At 49.9% G+C, this 23,631-nt stretch overlaps 1 protein-coding gene across 6 annotated transcripts in view; it reads right to left on the reverse strand.

Annotated features, from left to right (window-relative positions):
- Positions 1-23,631, reverse strand: part of JADE2 (jade family PHD finger 2) — a 53,078-nt gene that overhangs the window by 23,739 nt on the left and 5,708 nt on the right. For 5 of the 6 annotated variants that reach the window (XM_049786727.1, XM_049786726.1, XM_049786725.1 and 2 more), the window contains 3 exons: positions 21,139-21,196; positions 16,067-16,155; positions 3,169-3,326 (listed from right to left, as the gene is read on the reverse strand). In XM_049786727.1, coding sequence (XP_049642684.1) covers positions 3,169-3,326; positions 16,067-16,155; positions 21,139-21,196 — 305 coding nt within the window. Of the gene's footprint in view, positions 1-3,168; positions 3,327-16,066; positions 16,156-21,138; positions 21,197-22,590; positions 23,037-23,631 lie in introns of those variants that run through there. The other variant, XM_049786729.1, reaches the window with a different exon arrangement.

Consider the following 23,631-nt stretch of genomic DNA (forward strand, 5'->3'; position numbering starts at 1 on the left):
CATGCCTGCCAGGAGCTATTTCTGAGCAGATAGCCAGGAGTAACCCCTGAACGCCACCAGATGTGCCCCTCCCCCCCAAAAAAAGAGGTAAGACAGGGAGGGTGGAAGGGAGAGGACCAGGGGAACAACTGAGTGAGAGTATGCCAGAGTGATCCAAGCCTCAAAGGACCAACTCGGGGTTTATTCTCTTGGTCTGTGAGTTCCTGGGAGCCATGCAGGGAATTCCCCAGAATGACCCAGCCTCCTTATCTCTATAATAGGGACAGTAACATGCTCTTTAGAAGGCTTTATGATAATTAAGTGAGATGATCAACACAGACAACAGGCTCAGCACAGTGAGAACTCAGGAGCCAAGTTTTCAGACCATTTTGATGGTGCCCTGGCATGCTAGCCTCTGATGATAGCTGCTGGGGGGTGGGGGATGATGCATGTGGGATGATATGGAGCCCGGACATGAGCACACAGGAGGAGCAGGGTGCCATCTAGGCCCCTCTCTGCCCTCTCTTGGGGCACACACAGGAAGGAGGAGAGCACAGCGGCTACTGTCAGCTCAGTGCAGACATGCAAGTCCAACCAAAGCTGCCAACACATGTGCCCCGCTCCTGATGCCAACAGATAAGCCCTGTGCATGCAATGAACAGGCATGGAAGCATCTGCAATTCACACACTGATTGGAGGCACACCTGAGTCAAGACTCCTCTCTCTCTCTCTCTCTCTCTCTCTCTCTCTCTCTCTCTCTCTCTCTCTCTCTCTCTCTCTCTCTCTCTCTCTCTCTCTCTCTCCTGAGTCAAGACTCCTCTCTCTCTCTCTCTCTCTCTCTCTCTCTCTCTCTCTCTCTCTCTCTCTCTCTCTCTCTCTCTCTCTCTCTCTCTCTCTCTCTCTCTCTCTCTCTCTCTCTCTCTCTCTCTCTCTTCTCTCTCTCTCTCTCTCTCTCTCTCTCTCTCTCTCTCTCTCTCTCTCTCTCTCTCTCTCTCTCTCTCTCTCTCTCTCTCTCTCTCTCTCTACCAGGTGGGCCCCTTGGTATGGCTGATTCCCATTTAGTCCTAGCCACCATATTCCCAGGACTGCTCTGCTCTGATTCCCACCTGACAGAGCTGGGAATGTGCTTAGAGGCTGAGGGTCCATTTCTTGGTCTACAGCAGAGAATGGGTGGGTGAGTATGCAGGATTTAACCCCCATGGCTGACCCAGGGAGGCCATGGAATCTGTAGACCCTCACTCCAGAAAGGTCTGAATCAAAGCCCCCTGATCTCATGGGGCATCAACACACATTGGTGAGCACTTGGCTCTGAGTCCCAGAGGAGAAGCCTGGTTTAGAGTCCAATCTTTACCCAGTCCTCAAATCCACTTTGCCTCTAAGACCAATGTCCAGCTCAAGTCAGACAACGAGAGGGCACCGGGTGTCTCTGAGCTAGTCTTAGGTGCGGGTGCCAACAGACAACAGTGCCAGTGTCAGGAGGGGGAGGCCAACCTATGATTGTTGCCCCCAGGCCTGGGAAAAATGCACCACAGCAAGAGCTGCAGGTTGGCGGGACCAGGACTGGACCACCAGGAACAAGTCGTCTGGCTAGGCAGAGAAGGGGAGGGGTGGTGACAAGCAGGAGACTTGGAAGGTTGTCTTGGAGGGTTTCTCAGGATGCAGAGAAGCACTTGGCCGAACTCTGTTCCCAGAGGCAAGTCCCCAGCCACTAGGCCACCTCTGGACAAAACTAAAAGCGAGCCTTGGAGAGCCTCCTGCTGTGCTGGGGCGAGCACTAGGTTCCATCCCCTCGCTGTAAGAATTAAAAGTTGCAACACTAGAAGGCAACTGAGCCCAGGGGGCCTCAGACCCGACCCCACCCTAGCCCAGGAACTTCCTTACAGGCTAGTCACGGCTTCCTGAGTATCTGCTGCCAGCCAATCGCCCCACCTCCAAGAATTCAACAAGGCTTATAAAGTCAAGAAAGATCTCAGTCCTTTTTAGTTTAGTTTTGTTTTTGAGCCACATCTGGTGGTGCTCAAGGCTTACTCCTGGCTCTGCACTCAGAGATCACTCCTGGCAGATTGGGCTGCCAGGGACTTTACACAAGTTGGCCGTGTGCAAGGCAAATGCCCTCCCCACTGTCCTATCTACCCAGCTCCTCAATTGACCATCTGATCACTATCTTAAGGACCAGTCCAAAGCCTGAGGATTGTCCTGATGAAGTCTGCTTGTGGGTCCCAGTTTGGACGGACATAAGAAAACCCATTTTCAGTTTCTTTGTCTCTGTCTCTTATATGGGGGTCATTCCTGACAGTGCTCAGGGGACCATATACAGTGTCAGTCATTGAACCCATGTTGGCTGTCTTCAAGGCAAGTGCCCTCCTCACTGTGCTATTTCTCCAGCCCTCTAACTGGTGCTAATAAGTGCTAGTGTATGCCAGGTCCCATGCCACCACATCCCTTCTGAATATCAGATATCAGTTCCCTCCTCACCTTGGCCATGTGCGACGTCCGTGTCATCACTCCACCGAGCCCAGATTACATTTCTAGCCCAGGTCACACTAACCCTCAGCCTCAAAGGCAGTAAGTATATTTTTGGAACACACTGAAGGCTTACTTATGGGACAAAAGAATCAAAAACAGACTAGAGAGACAGTGCAATGACCTGGAGCATGGGCTTTGCATGCAGGAGAATTGGGTTCCATCCCTAGCACCGAGAAGTTCCCTGAACACAAGCCTCCAAGCACATCAAGCACATCTAAGACAACATGGAGGGGCTGGAGTGATAATACAGCGAATAAGGTGTGTGCCATGCACAAGGGTAATTCAGGTTGATCCGACCCTTATATCTCCCATGCACTTTCCAGAGTGATGCTTGAGCATAGAGAGTCAGAAGAAACCCTGAGTACCACTGGATGTAGTAGCCCCAAACCCTAAACTCCTCCCAAAACCAAATCAAAAACAAAACCAAAACTGAGACCGGGGCTAAAAAAGATAGTTCCAAAGGACTATCACACATGCTTTTCATGTAGGAGTGCCAGATTCGCCTCTCAGTACACATGGACACCTGAACACTGAGTTGGGGAAGCCCAATAACCAAAAACCAAAAAAAGAGAGAAAGAAACAGATTACAGAGAAGTCCCAGACCAGCAAATTTTCATCTCCCTCTCTTCCTGCCAGGGGGCCCTCACATGAGACGTGACTCACCTCACCACAGGTTCAGGAATGGCTTCGGCTCCAGCAGGTACCTGCACACCTTTCTCCCATTCCTGTCGCCAAGGGTCGGCCAGGATGTAGTAGTCATCCGGGCTCAGCTGGTAGGAATCTGGGATCTTCATGGCGGTGATGAGGTCTGTCCGGAACACCTGTGGGGAGTGAGGGGGCGAGTGGCTTTGGCGCTCCAGGAGGTCTGGCCCACGGGTCAGTGAAAGCAAAGAATGCAGCTCCAGTGGCTCCCTGCCCGTTTGTTGAAAAACAGATGCCGGAGGGCCTGGGAGACAGCTTGAAGGGCTGGACAGGACCCAAATTAGATCTCTGGCACTGCATGGCCCCTGAGCAATAGTGGGTATATAGTCCTGATGGCCCCCAACACTGCCAGAGCCAATGAGGAGCACCACACTGACAAGCTAAGAAGTGTCCACCTTCATCTTCACTCCCCCCCCCCAAAAAAAAAGATAAGTCAATTTGGGGGCTAGGGAAATAACACAGGGAAGCTCCCAGCCCAGGATGAGTCCCTGGTATCATACAGGCAACATCACAATTCTTGGGTCCTAACAATGAACCATTGAGCTGTTGCCTGGACCCTTAAGCACCACTTGGGAGCTTCTCCAAAGAAGAAGCCAAAACAAGCAGTCAGCCTAGCTATTACCAGCACACAGCGCTCTGCACACATGAAGACTCCAGTGCTCTGCAGGACTAAATTCTCATGTGTTTGAGCAATCAAAAGGCAGCACATAGTGAGGCAAGAGGATCTTAGAGAGAAGAGGAAAGAATTGCTGGGGAAGGCAAGGGTGAGGTGAGGTGGGACCAATGTCTATGAAGAGCCTCCTGCCACTATGACTGCTCAGAGCCTTCTGCAGAAGGTCGAGCACTGAGCTAACAATGCAACCAAGGACAGTGGAGTGGAAAAAGCTCGTAGGACACTGGTCCCAGGAAGAGAATGCCAAGATCTTAGGCCAACAGCTAAGAAACCCAGGGGATTTGGGGCAGCCTAAGGAATAGCTTTCTAAAGACCAGAATCTGCAAGGTCCCTTAAGAACAAGGATCCCAAGACCAAAGAGGCTGTACAGAAAGAAGTTAAGGCAACTGCCTTGCACTTGACCAACTCTAGTTTGATTCCCAGGCTCTACACAAGGAATGATCCCCAAGTAGAGTCAGAAGTAAGTCCTAAGCAGCTCCAGGTATGGCTCAGTAAAAACAGACCCCACATTCCCTGATCAATGAGGTCTCCACATTACTACCATCCCATAGGAATGAGTAGGAATAGGATGAAGTTAAATTTCTTCTAAATCAAGTGCACCCTGCTGGATGTGCCCTCATGCTCTGGGTACATGGGAAGCAAGGAGGAATGACACATCTCATAACTTTGTCACACCTCCTGCCCTAGCCCTCTGCTGGTCCCTTGGCCCCAGCAGCTGACCTCATGGGGGATGGTTTTTCCCTCCAAGGACTGTGCTGGGCTTAGTTGTAGCTACAAATACTGTGACTTGCTTGGGACTTGACCTCTACCTCTCCAGTGATCACATGAGACTCACTAGTTAAAGAATTCATATCCCCAAGACCAGAAGAACTACTTCAAGGAGGACTCCAGGCCTCATGTGAAACTCCAAACCCACCCTTCCTGGTCCTGGTCCTCCCTTGCTGGTCCTGCTGAAGTTCATAAAGATACAAAGATGGCAACCTTAGTCTACTGGGTCCTTACTCTGGCTGGGTGGGTTTCAGCAAATAAAGGACCTTCAGCATAAGAAAACAATGGAAAAGGGTGCAGGGTGGGTGGGTGGGTGGGTAGCACCAAGCAGCTTTGTTGCAGAAATGTAATTAACATCTGCATCTAGCTAGCGTTGGCCCTGGCTTAAAAAAGGTCAAGTTTCTTGAAGACTATGTGCCAATATAATTTAATTGTTAAGACTAACACCCTAACATTTAATTATGGTGCCAGTGTGGAAAAATTAAAATGAGATTACGATTAAATACTAATTAAACAAAAGATAGAATGCGGTGGAGATTTCACAGCTCCAGTAATTTGTATTTCTTACTAGCAAGCAAGAAGATGGTTAACCCAGACACAGGAAGGCAGGCAAGGGGCATGTTTCTGGGAAGATCTTCAGCAGTGCCCCTTTTACTGGCTAAAATCTTTGCTGAGGCTTCTGCCACGTCCAGCGGGGCTGGTCTGGCAGAGAAGAGCTAAACCCCAGAGAACTCTGGGCACTGGACAGTCTCAAAGAGCTCTCCACCCCAACAAATCAGTGAATGCTACGTCCAGAACTCTTAGTCCCACTGCTCTGATGTCAGCCCAGGCTCCTGCCTGTCTGAGGCTGCCCATGTATTACTCCAGTTAGCAGTGAGTTCTGAGAGGTGCACCTGAGTTTGGACATATTTCTGGTTCCTCATCTTGGATTAGGGCTAAAAACAGACCTCCCTGGGGAATCCTCTCCTGGAGCACCCTGACTCTCGTAGTGTGGATGGCCAAGCTAAACCATTCCCGCCCCATCCTTTCACCTCATTGCCCAGCAGATATTTGAAGCAGCTTTATCTACCACACCTCACCTGTTCTCAGCTATACTCTCAGTACTTGGCACAGTGACTGTGTGAATGAATGACCTGATGATCAAAGGTACATCTCTGGAAATTTATTTGCTGAGCTATAAGCTCCCAGCTAACTCCTTGACAATGTTCGTTGAACCCTTATGAATAGGGTAAGACTCATGTAGGATGAATCCTGTGCCAAAATCTCCAAATAGAAGAACCCGAACAGAACAACAGGCAGCCTCTTGGACACAAGTCTGAAAACCAAGATCCAGCATGCAGTGAAGGAGCAGTGAGACAACCAGAATAACAAGACCCAGGGTGGAAGAGATTTGGTCCCGAAATGGGGACAGGCCAGGTGAGTACTAACTCACAGAAGAGCCCAATTCTGTCTCCAGTTCAATTTGATCAGGCCAGAGAGACTAAGGAGAGAAGAGTCCCATTCTAACAGGTCCAAGTTTTGTGCCACAGAAATTGTTCAGTGGGCTGAGCACACAGTTTGCATCCTAGAGGCTTTAATTTGATCTCTGATGGTACATCATGCACTGCTGGCATCCTACTACCATCCCTCCCTACACCCTAAAAGAGCTTTGTGTGCTTGAGGACTGTTAGCCCCTATGCCAACTGATTTTTTTTTTTGGTGGGGGGAAGAGTCATATCTGACGATGATCAGGGGTTACTGCACTCAGAATTACTGTTGACAGTGCTTGGGGGTCTATATGAGATGGTAGGGATCGAACCCAGGTTGGCTGTGTACAAGGCAAACGCCCTACCCACTGTGCTATCTTTCCCTCCCCATGCCAGCTCTGGAGTATAGGATGTGATCATCCTACCAATCACTCTCTCTCCTATTTGACAGTCGAGAAACCCTGGACTCAGGTCAGTGAAAACAACTTACCCAAGAACCTACAATGGAAGACATGAAGGAACCTTCTAAAGGTTCCTTTTGATCCTGATATTCCAGTCTACCACTATTCTCCTGGGGCCCTCTATCTGACAAGGTCATGTGATGACTGCCAAACTCCTCCAGTTAACCCAGATCATGTGACTTTCAGAACAGTTGGGATAAGCAAATCAGATATTGGTCTTGCAAGTTCCCAGCCCCCTGAAGCTTTTCACCAGTTTCTCACTGCCTTCAGGGATGTACTGCAGTATCTCGGGAACTTTTGCTTTGGCACATTGGGGTGTGGGGGGAGCTTGTTTTCTCCTTTGCCAAAGCAGGCTGGCTTTAAAGTGTCAGGCCAGCACACAGCTGCTCTGGGCAGCCTTCCTCAATGCCAGGCTGAGCTCTGGGCTTCCTCTGAATGCCCACAGTCCTGGTATTGGAAGCTGCTGGCTTCCTGCCATGTTTTCCTTATGAGTGAGCTCAGTAAGATTTGGCCAGAGGACTAAGCCCACAGTGCACCCAAAACTTGACAATGCCAGGCGCTAACCAAGGCAGAGTGGCTCCAAGCCTTGCTTGGATCAGCCACCACCTTTCTGGGTTGCTGTCCAAGGCTACAGCTGGGCACTCTCCCATCCAAGGAGCCTTAGTCCACAAACTCGGCAGTCCCATCACAAAGCCAAACATCCCCTGTCTTAGAATTGCCAGAAGTTAGGTGTGAAAAAGAGGCCCAATTACTCTCTTATAATGTCTCTGAATTAATTATGGAAATAAAAAACAGAATAAATTGGACACTTGATGAACTGGAGGCCTGATGTGGCATGGAGACTGGAAGGAAACATGCCTTTTTTTCTTTTTTTGGTGGGGGGAGGAGGTTACAGCCTGCAGGGCTTTAAATTCAGGGATCACTCCTGGTAGGCTTTGGAGACCATGAGGTACTGGGAATTAAACTCAGGTCAACCACATGCAAGGCATGTACTGCATACCTCTCTAGCCCCTAAAACAAGCCATTTTCTTTTTCTTTTCTTTTTGGTTTTTGGGTCCCATTTGGCAGTGCTCAGGGGTTACTCCTGGCTCTGTGCTCAGAAATCGCTCCTGGCAGGCATAAGGGACCACATGGGATGCCAGGATTCGAACCACCGTCTGTTCTGGGTTCTGTTCCACATGTAAGGCAAACACCCTACCACTATGCTATCTCTCCAGCCCCTTAACACAAACCATTTTCCAAGAAGTTGAGTTTATGGGCCCGGAGAGATAGCACAGCACAGCGGTGTTTGCCTTGCAAGCAGCCGATCCAGGACCAAAGGTGGTTGGTTCGAATTCCGGTGTCCCATATGGTCCCCCGTGCTTGCCAGGAGCTATTTCTGATCAGACAGCCAGGAGTAACCCCTGAGCACCACTGGGTGTGGCCCAAAAACCAAAAAAGAAAAAAAAAAAGAAGTTGAGTTTATTATTTTTCTCTTTTTGGACACAAATAGACACATGGGTTTTTGGAAGTCTGCTGTTACCTAGGGATCAGGGAAATAGCTCGAACAGCTGGGGCAAGCCTTGCACACTCAAGGCCCCGAGTACTGATCCAGGTATAACACGGGACCCTGCGCTGTCCAGGTGCAGCAGTGAAACCTGCTAAGGGCTTGGAGCTTTGATGCCAGGAATGGAACTTGGGGCCTCACACAAGCACGTGCTCTACCACTGAAGCTATCATGTCAGATACTTTCTGATTTTTTTCTCCAAGAATCAAGATCATCCTTGGGGAAGGGATGTGGCTTAGCACTCGACTAATGTCTCTTCTCTTCTATCTCTGTCTCTCTGTCTTCTCTTCTCTGTCTCCCTCTCTGTCTCTCTCTCTCTCTTTCATTCTCTCACTCCCCCAACTCTAGTTTTCTTCATCTACTTCCCTAAGAACTATAAACAGGCTCTGCCAGAAAGTATCTGTAGAGTCTGATGCAATCTCTGGAGGCAAATAAAGACAAGGACAACAGGCCACGTCAGCACACTATGCTAAGAATTCGTTTATCTGAACACCAGATTGGGGGGATGATTTCAGTGTTTCACCCAGGGACTTTGGTCTCCGCTTCCCTTTCTCAAGGGTAAATTCTTGTATCATCGCTGTTTATTTTAGACACCAAGAGGAAGTTGGGGTAAGCTCCAGCACTTAGCACAATTACAAAATGTGATGCTTTCTGTAATTATTTGTTTACTGTCCATCTCCTTAAAGAGCCAAGCTGAGCTGAGTGAGGAAAAGGCGATGGGGGCCTGCTTAGGGTTCAGGGGATCAGGGTCAGGCAAACAGCTTCAAGAAATCCTAATGGAGGGCCGGGCGGTGGCGCTGGAGGTAAGGTGCCTGCCTTGCCTGCGCTAGCCTAGGACGGACCGCGGTTCGATCCCCCGGCGTCCCATATGGTCCCCCAAGAAGCCAGGAGCAACTTCTGAGCGCATAGCCAGGAGTAACTCCTGAGCGTCACAGGGTGTGGCCCAAAAAACAAAAAAACAAAACAAAACAAAACAAAAAAAAGAAATCCTAATGGAAGGGACAAGTGAGTGAATGAATCTTAGGGCTTATAGGCAATGAAATCCCATTCTTCAAACTTCCTACCCTGCCCGCAGAGAATTGGGAAGGGGTGGGTCTAGCCCAAACGAACCCTGAGAACTCATCATGGGCACTGCCCCAAAGCTTCTGAAAATGGCTCTAGTGTGGACACCTCACCCTGTCCTCATTAGCGGTCCCAGCAAAGTTAGTTCCTCAAAAGATGCCTAAGGGTTTGTTTTAAAAGAATCAAACAAAATCACTATCAGAGTCCCAATTTTATTTATTTATTTATTTATTTATTTGGTTTTTGAGCTATGCTGGTGGCACTCAGGGGTTACTCCTGGCACTGTGTTCAGAAATCGCTCCTGACAGGCTGGGGGACCATATGGGATGCTGGAGATCGAATTTAGGTCGGGCCCAGGTTGGCTGTGTGCAAGGTAAACACCCTACCCACTGTGCTATTGCTCTAGCCCAGAGTCCCAATTTTAAATCACAAAATTTTTCTCTGAGTACCTCATCTTGTAAAAAAAAACAATTGTCCTATTCTGGCATACTAATTTTGCATAATATGTTATATGTAAAGAAAATCTCAGCAAATTCCCATTCACACCTCCTCTCCCTTTACATATGTAAAGATTGAGACTTAAGAGGTTAGGGCCCAGGTGAGAGCAAAATACAGCGGGTCTGGCACTTGCTTTGAGAGAGCTCAACCCAGGTTCTATCCCTGGCACCCTATATGGTACTCTGAGCTCACCAGCAATTCCTGAGCCCAGAATTAGGACTCAGCACTGTGCACGGCTGGTATTTGGTATGGCCCAAAGACTTAAAAAAAAAAAAAAAAAAAAAAGGCATTTGCCTTTCATGCAGAAGGTCGTTGGTTCGAATCCCAGCATCCCATATGTCCCCTGAGCCTGCCAGGAGCCGTTTCTGAGCATAGAGCCAGGAGTAACCCCTGAGCGCTGGCGGGTGTGACCCAAAATCAAAAAAAAGAAAAAGAAAAAGAACAAAGTCAGCAATTCCTGTACATAGATCTACACAAATTTTTGTTTTTTGGGTGTTGGCTCACAACCATTAATGTCAGGACTGACTCTTGGCTCTGTGCTCAGGGATCTAACTAGACAGATAAACAAGGCCTTGCACTATCTTTACCCCCAACCCCATGATTACCTTTAAGCCCTGCAATACCAGTCAAAAGCCCAAACATTCTCTCCCAAGGGAGAAAATGAAAGCTTCTTGGCTAAGACTAAACTTAAAGACACTTAAACTTCAGCCTGGAACATTAGAGAAGGACTTTGAGAAGAGCCCCTGCCTGGTCTCTTTAAGCTTCCACCAGGCTCAGCTGCTGAGACACGCCTCAAGTCTGTTTCTACTCTGCATCACTTTCTCTCACTTTCACAAGGATAACGGCACTTCCTACTCTTAAGGAGGATTTAGGATTTATTACACACATTTCTTTTGCAGTCATGTCCCAGTGGCCAAATGCCTTTTCAACTACTAGAAGTAACTTCTTGCACGGAGGGAGGCCAGGGCACAAAACTGAGAATGGATTTACCATTCCCACCCTTCTGTAGCACAAGGGGCTGAATCCAGGCTAGAACTTGCACTGGGTACACAGACCCTAGTTTTGGCTTCTTGGGTTTTACTACCCAAGTCTGTGAATACTTTGTATAGTCCCTACAACATATACTATCATTCTCTTCAAATAAAATACAATCTTTCAGGGGCTAGAGAGAGTACAATAGATTGGGAGCTTGCCTTACACGGATCGACATAGGTCTGATCCATTTAATATGGTCCCCCAATGGGCCGGTGAGGTGGTGCTAGAGGTAAGGTGTCTGCCTTGCAAGCGCTAGCCAAGGAAAGACCATGGTTCGATCCCCCAGTGTCCCGTATGGTCCCCCCAAGCCAGGGGCAATTTCTGAGCACTTAGCCAGGAGTAACCCCTGAGCATCAAATGGGTGTAGCCCCCAAAACCAAAAAAAAAATGGTCCCCCAAACACCACCAGGAGAGTGCATTTTCAGGAGTAACCCCTGAGCATCACTGGGTGTAACCCCCAAATTAAATAAATAGAAAATAAAAGGACTCTCCCTAACATGGGATTATATCTCAGGTTCTCCCGCTGCCAGCACATGCAGCAACCTTAACTCCTCTGCGGGGGTAGAAGGGCCCAGTTTCTTTTACTTATTTTATTTACTAAAAGGAGGGGCATTCTGGGCCAAACCTGGCAATGTCCAAGGGCTCATCTGGCTCTGTGCTGGAGAGCAACCCCTGGCAGTTCTAGGAAACCATATGACGAGTTCAGGGTGGCTGTGTGAAAGGCAAATAAACCTTACCCCATACTAAGTCTCTGCCACAAATGGCCAAGTTGCTCCATGGAAGCTTTACTCAGTGTCTTTGCAAGCGGAAAAAGTGGGGCACACGCTATACCGAAACTTTCTGGGGCAATACTAGGAATGGGGTTTTCACTGAGACTGCCAACAGTATCCCCAGTCTCTCAGGACATGGCCATGGGGGCCAGGCTGGCATTGGTTGAGAGGTCCCTACCCCTGATCCCAGTGGGAGCCCTATTCCTAGCCACCTCCCTTCTGCCCATCCACGTGGGGCCAGCCAGGGTTCCAATGCCCTGGAGGCCAAATTTGTGTCCACTCTCATCTGGGGACCTCCCTGTCCCAGGAACCACAGGCCTCGGTGAGGGGTAGTCAAAGCTAAGGAGCAGAAAGCCCAGGGCAGGGCTCAGAGAGAAGGATCACTTGCCATGCTGGTGGCAGAGCTGTCCTAACAGACACCTGGCTGCACAGCACCCACTTTCTGTCATCATCAGAAGCCACGCTCTCTGGGGACCTGGCCACTTTCCCATACCCAACCTGGAAGGACTCTTTGAGTAGGCGCTTGTCCACTTTCATCAGTACCAGTGGCTCTTATCCTGGACAACCATGTTCTCTGCCCCATATCCACTTGTCTTTGGGGGACTCTGATTTCCTGAGAGCAGGCTGGCCTCGTGGGCAATCCTACCCTGTGACCTTTCTCTCTATCTGCATCAACCCCCAGGAAGTCCCAGTGTCAATCTATCTTTTTTTTTTTTTTTTTGGTTTTTGGGTCACACTCGGCAGCGCTCAGGGGTTACTCCTGGCTCTATGCTCAGAAATCGCCCCTGGCAGGCCTGGAGGACCATATGGGATGCCGGGATTCGAACCACCGTCCTTCTGCATGAAAGGCAAATGCCTTACCTCCATGCTATATCTCCAGCCCCCCAGTGTCAACCTTTTAACTCTGCCAGGCATAGAGTCTGTGCCTTCAGTGCCTGGCAGTGTCACTGCCTCTTACCCCAGGTCTTGGCTTTGCTTAGGTGACTGGACTAGGCAGGAAAAGTCAGGACTGAGTTTTAACCAGGAATTCTTAACCCTTGCGTGGGTGGGATGGCAATTTTACTTTGGGGAGAGAGAGGGGATAGAAAGAAGATGGAGAGGAAAGAGGCAGGAAAGACAGTGCATGCACACATATACAAATGCACAATAGGCTAATGTAGGGGTTCAATCTTCAACACCACAGGGTCCCCCAAGCATCATCAGTAGCAATTAACAATAACTCTAAGCATTGCCAGATGTGACCCAAAAGCAAAGGAAAAAAGAAAAAGGTTATAACAACCAAGTATAGGTTTCTGTGGCCCCTTTAAAAATAGGTTTTTTTTTTTTGGCTTGTTGGTTGGTTTGTTTTCTGGTTACATCCAACAATGCTCAAGGACTACTCCTGGCTCTGCACTTTAACGCACTTTTACATGGGATGCTGGACCTAGAACCTGATTGGTGCAGAGGCAGCTTGCTAGTCAAGTGCCGAGCCACTGGGCTAGGTCACCAGCCCCTGGCTCTGCAATTTTAAGAACCACTCCTGGTGATGCTCAGGGGACCATATGTAGTGCCAGGAATTGAACCTGGGTCGGCAAGCACCCTACTTGCTGTACTCTCTCTCTCTCTAGTCCTTGGAGATAGTTTAAGTCACAATTCTTAGGGTGAGGAAGATGGGAGGTTTGATGGGCTTTCAAAGATAAATCTCCAGGTTTTTGACCTCCATTAGATTCTCAAGGCCTGATGTCTTTTAGTGATATAGGAAAACCAACTAGAAGCCCTCTCTAGCCAAGCCAATCACTCCCCTGCTGCAAGCAGGCAGGGCAAAAGGAATCCAGACAACCAGCTCTCCACCCTAATCCAGGGTCTGGGCCTGGGCACCTCTCACTCCCTGGCTCAGGGGGTACAGGCCAGAAGGGAAGGAAGTGGGCCTTAAGGCTTCAGCTCTGTCCAGGGTCCTGACTTCTAGTTGTAGCAAATTTTCCCTCATCCTGTGGGTCACTTCACAGGGCCAGGTGGTAGGAGACACCCCCTGATATATATCCTCCTCCCCATGTGGCTCTGGAAAAGGACAGTTCCTGGTAGGATAACCAGGGTCAGCACCTGTTCTCAATCAAGCCCAGCCCCAGCCCTTGCCAAAGCTTTTGGAGTCACTGGGAGCCAGTACTGGTGCTAGGCTAAGTACTCCGGGCTCCTGGAGCCACCCCTCCCCACCAACACATATGTTGAGAAAAAGGAAAGCAAGTCAGGGTTTTTGTAAGCCATCAGAGAGGCTCTTGGTCCTTGCTCCATGGGCAAACACATCCCCTGAAACTGGACCAGGCTGGGAGTACACATGCACCAGCCTTAAAGAACCCCCCCAGACAGACAGAAGGGGACTCCAGATCCCTGAGATCCTAAAAGCCTTCTACCCTGTCCCCACTCCTGTTCCTGCTCTCAGATGGAACATCAAGGGCCATGATCAGTGACTGTTTCCAAATCCTCACCCTCTGCTGGGCTTTCTCATGAGCCAGATCATTTGGAAGCCAACAGTCATAGCTTCCTCTCTGCCTAGTGAGAGCTTGGAACAGCCTCCTCATTTAGGACACAAGGAAAGTCTGGCCCACAGCTGCAGCGGGAAGAAAGCTGGTTTTTGGCCTCACTGGACTCTCTGGGGGCCTGGGCCTGGAGGGGGCAGGTGTGTCCCCAACAGGCCTCACACTCCCAAGCCAGTCCCCTGAGATGGAGCTCAGTCTGGTCAGTCCCAGCAGAGCCTGGTTGTTGCCACCACCACTGCCACCTGTATGGTGCTTGGCTCTATTTTTAGGTGAGGAAAGGCTCAAAGGTTGCAAGCTGGAAAACGCAAGAAGCAGGGGAATTTTCTGCCCCATGCAAATCACCTTGCCCTTAGCCTAGCTCACACCTGCTTCCTCTCACTGCAGGTCCTGCCCCCCTCCACCCCCAAGGCTGCCAGGCCGGGATCTCTGCCCAGACTCCCTCCCACCCACAGAGCTTCCCAGAACTCCCACCCAAAAGCAGTATCCAGGAATTCTCCTAGGCGGGTTCCACCTCCACAATCATGACAATGCTTCCACCCAGGACTGGGGAGGAACTTCAGGATGGATGAAGTCTGGCTAAGAGATCTGAGCAATGAGGGAGGGGAACATGGTAGGATGTGTGGGAAGGTGAGAGGAGGGCTGGGGGTGGTCTTGGGTCTCTCCTCTCCCCAGGGCAATGGTGCTCAACCCACACACCCAAGGGCAGGGCAGCCTCAGAGGGCCCCAAGGCTCCCTTTCCCCCTCCTCTGTTTTGTTCCAGCCAGAGGCATTCTGGGAGCTTTTCTCTCTCCCCCCCATCTTCACCCACCCCCTGAGATTTGGGAGGAGGCATTTGGGGGGGAGGGGCAGGAGGCATCAAAGGTTCCCAGAGTCCAGGGGTGGGCCTATTCCCTGGAGGCCAGGAGCCCTTTATCTGACTCAAGGCTCAGTAGAAGAACCTCCCCCCCCCCAACTGAGCTGGCTAATGATAGCAGCATAAAGTGGGAAGGTAGGGGGAAAAAGAGCCCAAGCTCCCCACAGATGCCCTCCCCCAACTCATGCCAGAAGCTCAGATGTCTACCCTGGCATTTCAGGTCTGGGGTCTTCTGTACCTACTAACAGTAGGTCTGTGGGTTCTGGATTCATTTTAAGGATGTAAAGAGTAAAAGTATTGGGGTCTGACAGATATAGCTTGAATGCTTTGCATGTGGCAGGCCTGGATTTGAGGCCTGGGTTTGATCTCTGGCACTCCATAATCCTCTGAGCACTGGTCCATGTGTCCCTCCCAATTTAAAATGATAACAAAACAGTAATAAATGGACAAGGAGAGTGTCCAGCACTATGCCTGTTGACTGGACAGTCTGTACACGCTGAATCTGGATGACCCTCCATCTCCTGTCCTTGCAGCCTCTTCAGGCTGTGCACTGAAGACCAAGAGGGGATGATGAGACCCTTGTTTCAGTTTCAATTCCTGGAGCCTGAAGAAGCACAATCCCCACATCCACTTGTCCACCCACAACCCTGAGCTTCCTGCATAGCTAAGGATGCCCAGTGTACCACTCCACAAGGAAGATGAAGAGATAGCACAGCAGGGAGAGTTATTTGTCTTCCCCATGGCCAAACCAGGTTCGATCCCCAATCCCCAGCATCCCATAGGGTCCCCCAAGTACCACCAGAAGTGAGTGCAGAGCCAAAAGTTACTCTGAATATTGCTGAATTTTGCCTCAAAGCAAAAACAAAATTAACAAATAAAGAAGAACTGAAGTTTCCATGCACAAGCCTGTTGAGGTCCCATCCTTCACCTTAGATCTGCAAATTCTGATCTTCTTAGCTTGGCCTCCATACGTGACCCCAACCCTACTGAACCCCAATGATCCACAACTCCACTCCTGGCCAATGAACACTGAATTTTCTCTCCCTTGGCCTTCACTTGCTTCTCAAAGCAGACCCCATCACGCCTCACTCCTCTTCTGCAAGCCATAGTCACATAGGCCTCACCTGGTCTCCAAGTGCCCTCTGCCAGGAAACAAACACCAGCAGCAGGACCCTTCTCACCCCCACACCAGTCCCTGGGGCACCTCCACCCACCTCTGAGGGCTTCTTCTCGTTCTGCCGAGGCCAACCCGCCTTGGTGCTGCTGGGCAGTTTGGAGCATCTTGATGCAGATGTGGTGTGACCTGTCAAGAGAGGGCAGCCCGTGAGCATTACTGGGAGGCCAGGAATAGCCCTCTGCAGTCTGGGGTAGGAAGCCTGAAAGGCAAGCTCCATGACACTCTGGGGCATCTCTACCATCCCTCTGCCAGCTATAAGTGGCTCAAGAAATAAAGGGCATGACAATTCCTCTAAGAATACTCATGGCATTTTTTCAAAGAAGTGAATCAAACACTCCTAAAATTCATTTAGAGTAATAAACACCCACAAATAGTTAAAGCAATCCCTGGGAAAAAGAAGATGGGAGGTATCACTTTCCTTGACTTTAAATAGTACTATAAAGCAACAGTCATTAAAACAGCATGGTTTGGAATAAAGACAGAACCTCAGATCCATGGAATAACCTGAGTATTCTGACACTGAGCCCCAGGTATACAACCAATTACTCTTTGATAAAGGGGCAAGAAACATAAAGCAGAACAAGGAAAGCCTCTTTAACAAGCAGTGTTGACCACTGTCCAAGCAAGTGGAAGCAGAGATAAACAGATGGGACTACACTAAACTGAGAAGTTTCTCTATTTTAAAGCAAACAGTGACTAGGATACAAAGGCTATCCTTTGTAGAGAAACGATTCACCTAATACCCATCTGATAAAGGGTTAATATCTAAGATATATAAGGTACTGTCATAATTTAACATGAAAAAGAAATCTAACCCCATCAAAAATGAGAGAAGAAATGAACAGACATTTCCTCAAAGAAGAAATACAGATGGCCAAAAGTCACAATAAGGTATCTTGGGCTGGAGCAATAGCACAGTGAGTAGGACATTTGCCTTACATACAGCCAACCCGGGACTGACCCTGATTCAATCCCTGTCATCCCATATGGTCCCCCGAGCCTGCAGGAGCAATTTCTGAGCACAGAGCCAGGAGTAACCCTGGAGCACTACCGGATGTGGCCCCAAAACAAACAAAAATAAAACCTAATGGGGCTGGATCGGTGGTGCAAGCCATAAGGCATCTGCCTTGCGTGCACTAGCCTAGGACGAACCGCAGTTCAATCCCCTAGCATCCCATATGGTCCCCCAAGCCAGGAGCTATTTCTGAGTGCATAGCCAGGAGTAAACCCCTGAGCGTCACTGGGTATGGCCAAAATAAATAAATAAATAAATAAATAAATAAATAAATAAATAAATAAATAAATAAATAAATAAAATCTAATAAGGTGGGGCCAGAGTGATAGCACAGTGGTATGGCATTTGCCTTGCACTCAGCAGACCCGGGACTGACCTGGGTTTGATTCCTGGCATCCCATATGGTTCCCCGAGCCTGCTAGGAGCGATTTCTGAACACAGAGCCAGGAGACCCCTGAGCACTGCTGGGCATGGCCCAAAACCAAAGGGAAAAAAAAAAAAGCGGAAAGTGAAGTAAAATATCTATCCTAGAAGTTGGCAGGGGAGAGGGTAGCTAGAAGGGAAAAGGGTATCAAGGAGGGTGAGAGGGGAAACTGTTTACACTAGTGATGGGAAATGAGAAACAAGCATTGGTGAAGATGTTGTAACTGTATGACTGTAACTCAATCATGAACAACTTTATCTGTGAGAAAATAAAAACTAATAAAAACAACCTTTTAACCATGGTGTTTCAATTTAAAAAAATTAATTGGGGGCTGAAGAGATAGTACAATGGTAGGGCATTTACCTTGCACGCAGCTGATCAAACATATGGTAGTTCGAATCCCAGCATCCTATATGGTCTGTCCCACCCCCCAACCCCACCCCCTGTGCCTGCCAGGAGCAACTTCTCTGTGCAGAGCCAGAAATAACCCCTGAGTGCTGCTGGGTGTGACCCAAAAACCAAAAACAAATAAAGGGCATGAAACAGGGCCAAGAGAGCGAGTGAGGAGCTTGCCTACCTCACGGTCAACCTGTGTTAGATACTTAGCACCACATATGGTCCCTCAAGCACCAAAAGGGATCCCTGAGCAGAGACTGGAGTAATCCCTGAGCACTGATTGGTATAAACCCCACACCCACCCAATCAAACATCAAAGCAAAATTAAACATACACACACAAAATAAATAGTGTCTGGGGATGTGACTCAGTAGGAAAAGTTCACCTAGCATTTGAGGCCCTGGGTTCAATCCATAGTAGTACTTACTACATGATCTCCCTCCCTCCCAGGAACAAATGTCGTGGCAAAGTGGGGAGGGGCAGTGACTGGGGCTCAGTATGAACTGTGTGTCTGGGACAAGTTCCATTCTTCCCTGGTCTCTGCTTCTTTGCAGGAGATCTAGAATAAGCCTGTGGGGCCAAGCTCCACCAGGTTTGGACCCCTGCCATGCTGCCCCGTGGGTGTCCAGAGCAGGACAGAACAGTGGCTGCTGCTCTCAGTAGATTTGAGCCTGAGCGAGCCTGACTGCACTTGCCATGTACTAGCTTGTCTCTCTAGGCAAATGACCAAATTTCTCAGCCTCAGTGCACAGTTCTTCTATAAAATGGGGCAGTTGCTGGTGTGATTAGTACATAGCGGTTAGGGCATTTGCCTTGTACGCAGCTGAACCAGGTTTGATCATCAGCATCCCACAGAGTCCCCTGAACACTACCAGGAAAAATTCCTGAGCGTTACCAACACCTCCATCTCCCAAAAAGAAAATAAAAAGGAAGCAGGACAGCTGCCTTCAAAGAGTTTTGAGAATTAAATAATCAAACATGCGGAGTCTTTAACAAGGATCCTGGCACATACTACTTTACAGAAACATTCACTGGAAATTGGGGCCTTTGCTGGCAATGCTTGGACTCCCTAAGGACTCCACAGAGCAGTGCTTAGAGTGCATGCAGGCCCAGGAATGGAACTCAGGACCTCACCCTGTGAGAATACAATGACTCTTACTAGTAAGGCCTAAGGCCAATACTGACAACTATGGGATGTGGTTATAGGTCCAAGGAGCAGCAGCCATTGGCAGGTACAATGGAGCGAGTTGGTGGTAAGGGAGATGCTTCAGTCTGACCACTTCTGATGCAGCCATGTAGCTCGATGTGGGTGCCTGGCCTGCTGGAACCCCTGCACCAGCAATAAATTTCGAAGCAGACAAGGTATTTTGCTTGGCAAGGAGAGGCAGGCTACAGATGGCCAGATGCTGTGATCTCTTGCCTGCTGAGTGTGGGGTAAAGGTGGACCAAGTTAGACACCAAACCACCACCCTGGAGCCAGAAGGCCCCAGCCAAATTGGGAGCTGCAGGTGGTGAGAAAGGATACAGGGGGATAACAGGGATCTGACAGAGAGCTGACAGGGGTTGACAGGGATCTGCCAAGCTAACAGGACGCTGATGGGTTGATAGGGATCTGACAGGAGCTGATGGGACCTGATAGGGATTACATGGATCTGACAGATTCATTACATGCTTCTCTCAGCAGGCAGGGGCATGTCACAGGAAATCTTGGAGCTCTGTATCTCGTTGGGGATCCCCTAATGTGAGCTGCTCACCACCTGTGGGAACTAAGTCAGGTTTAAGGTTGCAGTTTCTGAGTTTGCCTCTCCAGCTCTGGGGTAAGAATGGAACGCCTCACTTTACAGGTTTTGGGGGCCTGGCTGCCTGGGGCATCTAAGGAGAGTTGCTTTCAAGTAGCAGAGAAAAGCACTTCCCACCCCATCTACTTCTCTATCTGTTTTGGGGCCACACCCTGGGGTGCTCAGGAGTTACTCCTGATAGGCTTGGGGGACCATATGGGATGCCAGGGATCAAATTGGGGCCAGCCACATGCCAAGGTCAATGCCCTTCCTGCTGTGTTATTGCTCTGGCCGCCCTACATTTTTTTTTTTATTTATAAAGGTTTTATTTGTCACAAACAGTGGTGTTGGGGGGGGGGGGGGCTATATGGTGCCAGGATCTGGACAAAGCCTGTGCTCACAAAGCATTTGCTCCATCCAGACCTCTGAGTCATCTCCCAGCCCAGAGAAAAGCTCTACCAAACTTTAGACGATGCTCCTTCCAACCCATTTTCTTCCCAAGAGCTTCCGTTTCCAACTACCACCCACGGGGCCAGAGAGAGAGAGCACAGCAGTAGGGTGTTTGCCTTGCATGCAGCTGACCCAGGATGAACGGTGGTTCGAATCCTGGCATCCCATATGGTCCCCTGAGCCTGCCAGGAGATTTCTGAGCGCAAAGCCAGGGGTAACCCCTGAGCACTTCTGGGTGTGACCCAAAAGCAAAAACAAAAAACAAAACCAACAACCACCCACCTGCCCAGTCTACCCCTGAGATTCTATGCTGAGACCCACAATGGCCAGACTTTCTCCAACTGGCATTTACTGAGCAGCTACCGTGGATCAAATGGGGAGCTAGGTAGATAGCCTTCAGCATGCATGACAACCTTCTGAAGCAGCCACACAGATTGAGAAAGGATTCCAGTGAAGTCCTTAGAAGAATGACAGGTTTCCTATCTGATGTTAGGAACTCTTCCAGCACATAAACTTGGCAAGAGGGCCAAGGACTTGGGAGGTGAGCCAGGAGGAGCAGCACAGGCAAAGCCCAGAAGGGAGGTGATCTTTTCTTTTTTTTTTTTTTTTTTTTTTTTTTTTTTTTTTTTTTTTTTTTTTTGGTTTTTGGGCCACACCCGTTTGACGCTCAGGGGTTACTCCTGGCTATGTGCTCAGAAATCGCCCCTGGCTTGGGTGGACCATATGGGACGCCGGGGGATCGAACCGAGGTCCTTCCTTGGCTAGCGCTTGCAAGGCAGACACCTTACCTCCAGCGCCACCTACCCGGCCCCGGGAGGTGATCTTTTCGAGCAAGAGCAAAACATGGAGGCTCAGAGGGGCTGGGGCAGCATAGCACAGAGAACAGATAGGTCTGGAGGACACGCTGGTGCAAAGACTCTCCTGGGAGCAGAGAAATTAGGCCTAACTGATGCTGAGACCATGAGGCTGTCACTTCACCCCAGACCTGTGGGGTTGGGGGCCACCCAAACACTTGCCCTAGGGGAGCCCCAAATAGAAGGTCTTACTGTCAGTGGTGTCAGAGTTGTCACTGCTGATGGAGTATTTTCGCCTCTTTTCTTCCATCTGCAAAAAAGGACACCCTGTTAGACTCACAGGCAGCTGGGGGAAATCCTCAGTCCTGCAAAAAACTGTAATTACCCCCTCCTACACTCACCCACCACCCACCCAAGCAAGCTGGCTGCAAGCTGGGTCTGCAAGACACTTTGGCCATGGCTGGGATGCAGTGCCCAATGCCTTTATGTCCCTCTCCAGACAGAGGTTCCAAGCAGCCTGCCCTCCCTCCACTGAAGCTCTGATTTCCGGGATGGAGAGTGGGTTTCCTTGTACTAAGATTGTTGTTCCTCCCACTGGTGTCAGTCACCTCCCCCCTGACAGGTAATTCTGGGAGCTTGGTGACTGGGAGGCCCTGCCCAGGACTGTCTGAACTGGGACAGAGATGCTAAGGGTCTTATCTGCTGTGGGCAGAGCTTTCCACCCACCACTGTTTCTAGCCCTGCGCAGCTGAGGTGCAGAGCCTGTGCCCCTCTCCTTTGGGATCTGCCCTGGCACTCTAGCTGCTGAAAGGCAGAGCCTGAAAGTGAAAAATAGATCTGGGGCCTGGGCTGGAATCCCATTTGTGGTCTGTGGCTGCCCCTAAGTCAGCTCTTACTGAGCCCAGAGTGGGGGGGGGGGGGGTCCTCTCCTACCAAGAGAAGGGCAGGGCACACTATTTGCGAGGGCAAAATGTGACTGACTACCCAGACTTCTGGGCTGCCTGGGAAGATCCTCCTTGTCAAAAAATTTTCTTGCTCCCATCCTCCACCAAGAGCAGGACCAGGATGACAGGAGGGCTCTTGTCCTGGGGGGCTGCTTGTCTCCTTGCTCCAAAGTGCTCCCCAGGACTAGCCAGGAAAGTACAGAGGAGTGAGGAGGGCTGCCTGCTGGGGTGGAGGGAGGTGTCCAGGGGCAGCAAGGAGGGGGCCGAGACTATGGTCTAGTAGAACAACTGGTGCTCACCATGGGCACAACAGGCCATAATAGGATGTGTGGACACCCCATTCAGACCCCCAGGAGTCTCCCTGCCTCTAAGTGGACAAACACGTGCAGCCAGTGGACCCCAATCTCAGCCTGAATGGGCAACAGTGCAATACAAACCCCCAAAGGCTACCGTCCTCACTGTCCTCCAAGGTTTAAGTGTGACAGTGAAGTCACTATGACAGAACCCTAGCGCTAGCCTATTCTTGACTGCCCATCCTATCACAGGCGAGGGAGGCTTAAATCTATACAGCTCCAGCCCCTGGGGCCCTTTCCCTGGCCATCTAGGGCCAAAATTCCACTGTTCTTCCCCAGTGATCCTTCTCAGTGGGATCTCACTCCAAAGCACAAAGGCAGGATTTCAGGTGTGCTGAGTTCAAGTACTACCTGCACCCCTCAGTGGCTGAGAGTTACAGGGAAAGAGACTACATTGGGATTTGTACCTAAAATCTCAACATCCAGACTTGGCGACTGATCTGAATTTTCACAACACTCAAGAGAGGGCCAAGCTCAACACATCTTCAGGCCAGAATCAGTAGGGGAGAGGAGACAACAGCCAGCAAAGCAAACCCCTGGAGCGTGGGTCCTGGTTCCACACAGAGGGCCCCAGGCCAGCAGACGTGTCCTGCAGGCTGGGGCAGGTCCCAGTGACAGGCTTTGGGGACTCATGTGCCCTTCTTCTCATGATGACTTTGGCTGCCCAGAGACCAACAGGGACCTGTCCACAACTACCCCATATTCAGCCTCAATGAAAAGTCTCGAGTGCTCCCGGGGCAGGGTGTGATTATGGGAGCCGGCTGTGGAGTGGTTTAATTGGAGTAATAACAAGGCTTCAGAGGGAAAGCCCTGCTTTGTGAGTGAGGCTTCTTCCCTTTGAACCATGTCTGATCTGGAGGTACTCCTGCCTCAGGTGAGCCCCCACTGTCAGCAGTTAATGAAGCACTCCCCCCCAGGTAAGTGGGGAGAGCTCTGGGGACCTCCCGCCTTCACCAAACAGAAGTCAGGACAATGAATGCAGGTGGGGGTGTGAAGGCTGGACCTCAACCTCTGATCTATCCTTTCCAAGGGCCCCTCAATTCTCCCAGAGCTACATGGGTGCTGGGAAGAGCAAGCCAGCAAATCACACAGACTAGGGAGAAGGATAGTGCCCTGCAGCTAGCACAGGTACTCCAGGAAAGAATGTCAGCATGGAGCTGCGGCTGGGAAACTCTCCTTCATGGCAGTGGGGGATCCAGAGTCTCTGTCCATCCTTCACCTCCAATCATCAATCCATGCCAAGCCCTGTGGGCTCCACTGAAAACATATCCAGAACTCCCCAACAAGTTCCCCGTTCATCTCTGTGACTAGCTCATTGGGCCCTGGGTCTCTGCATCTATCTCCCTTCTTCCTCCATGGCTCCCCCCATTTCACAGCAGTGAAAAATAACCCTTCAGGAACATAAATCCAATGGCCATGCCAGTTTTAAATCTTTCAAGGTTTTCTCC

The sequence above is a fragment of the Suncus etruscus genome, chromosome 14 (assembly GCF_024139225.1).
Source record: "Suncus etruscus isolate mSunEtr1 chromosome 14, mSunEtr1.pri.cur, whole genome shotgun sequence".
NCBI lineage: Eukaryota > Metazoa > Chordata > Mammalia > Eulipotyphla > Soricidae > Suncus > Suncus etruscus.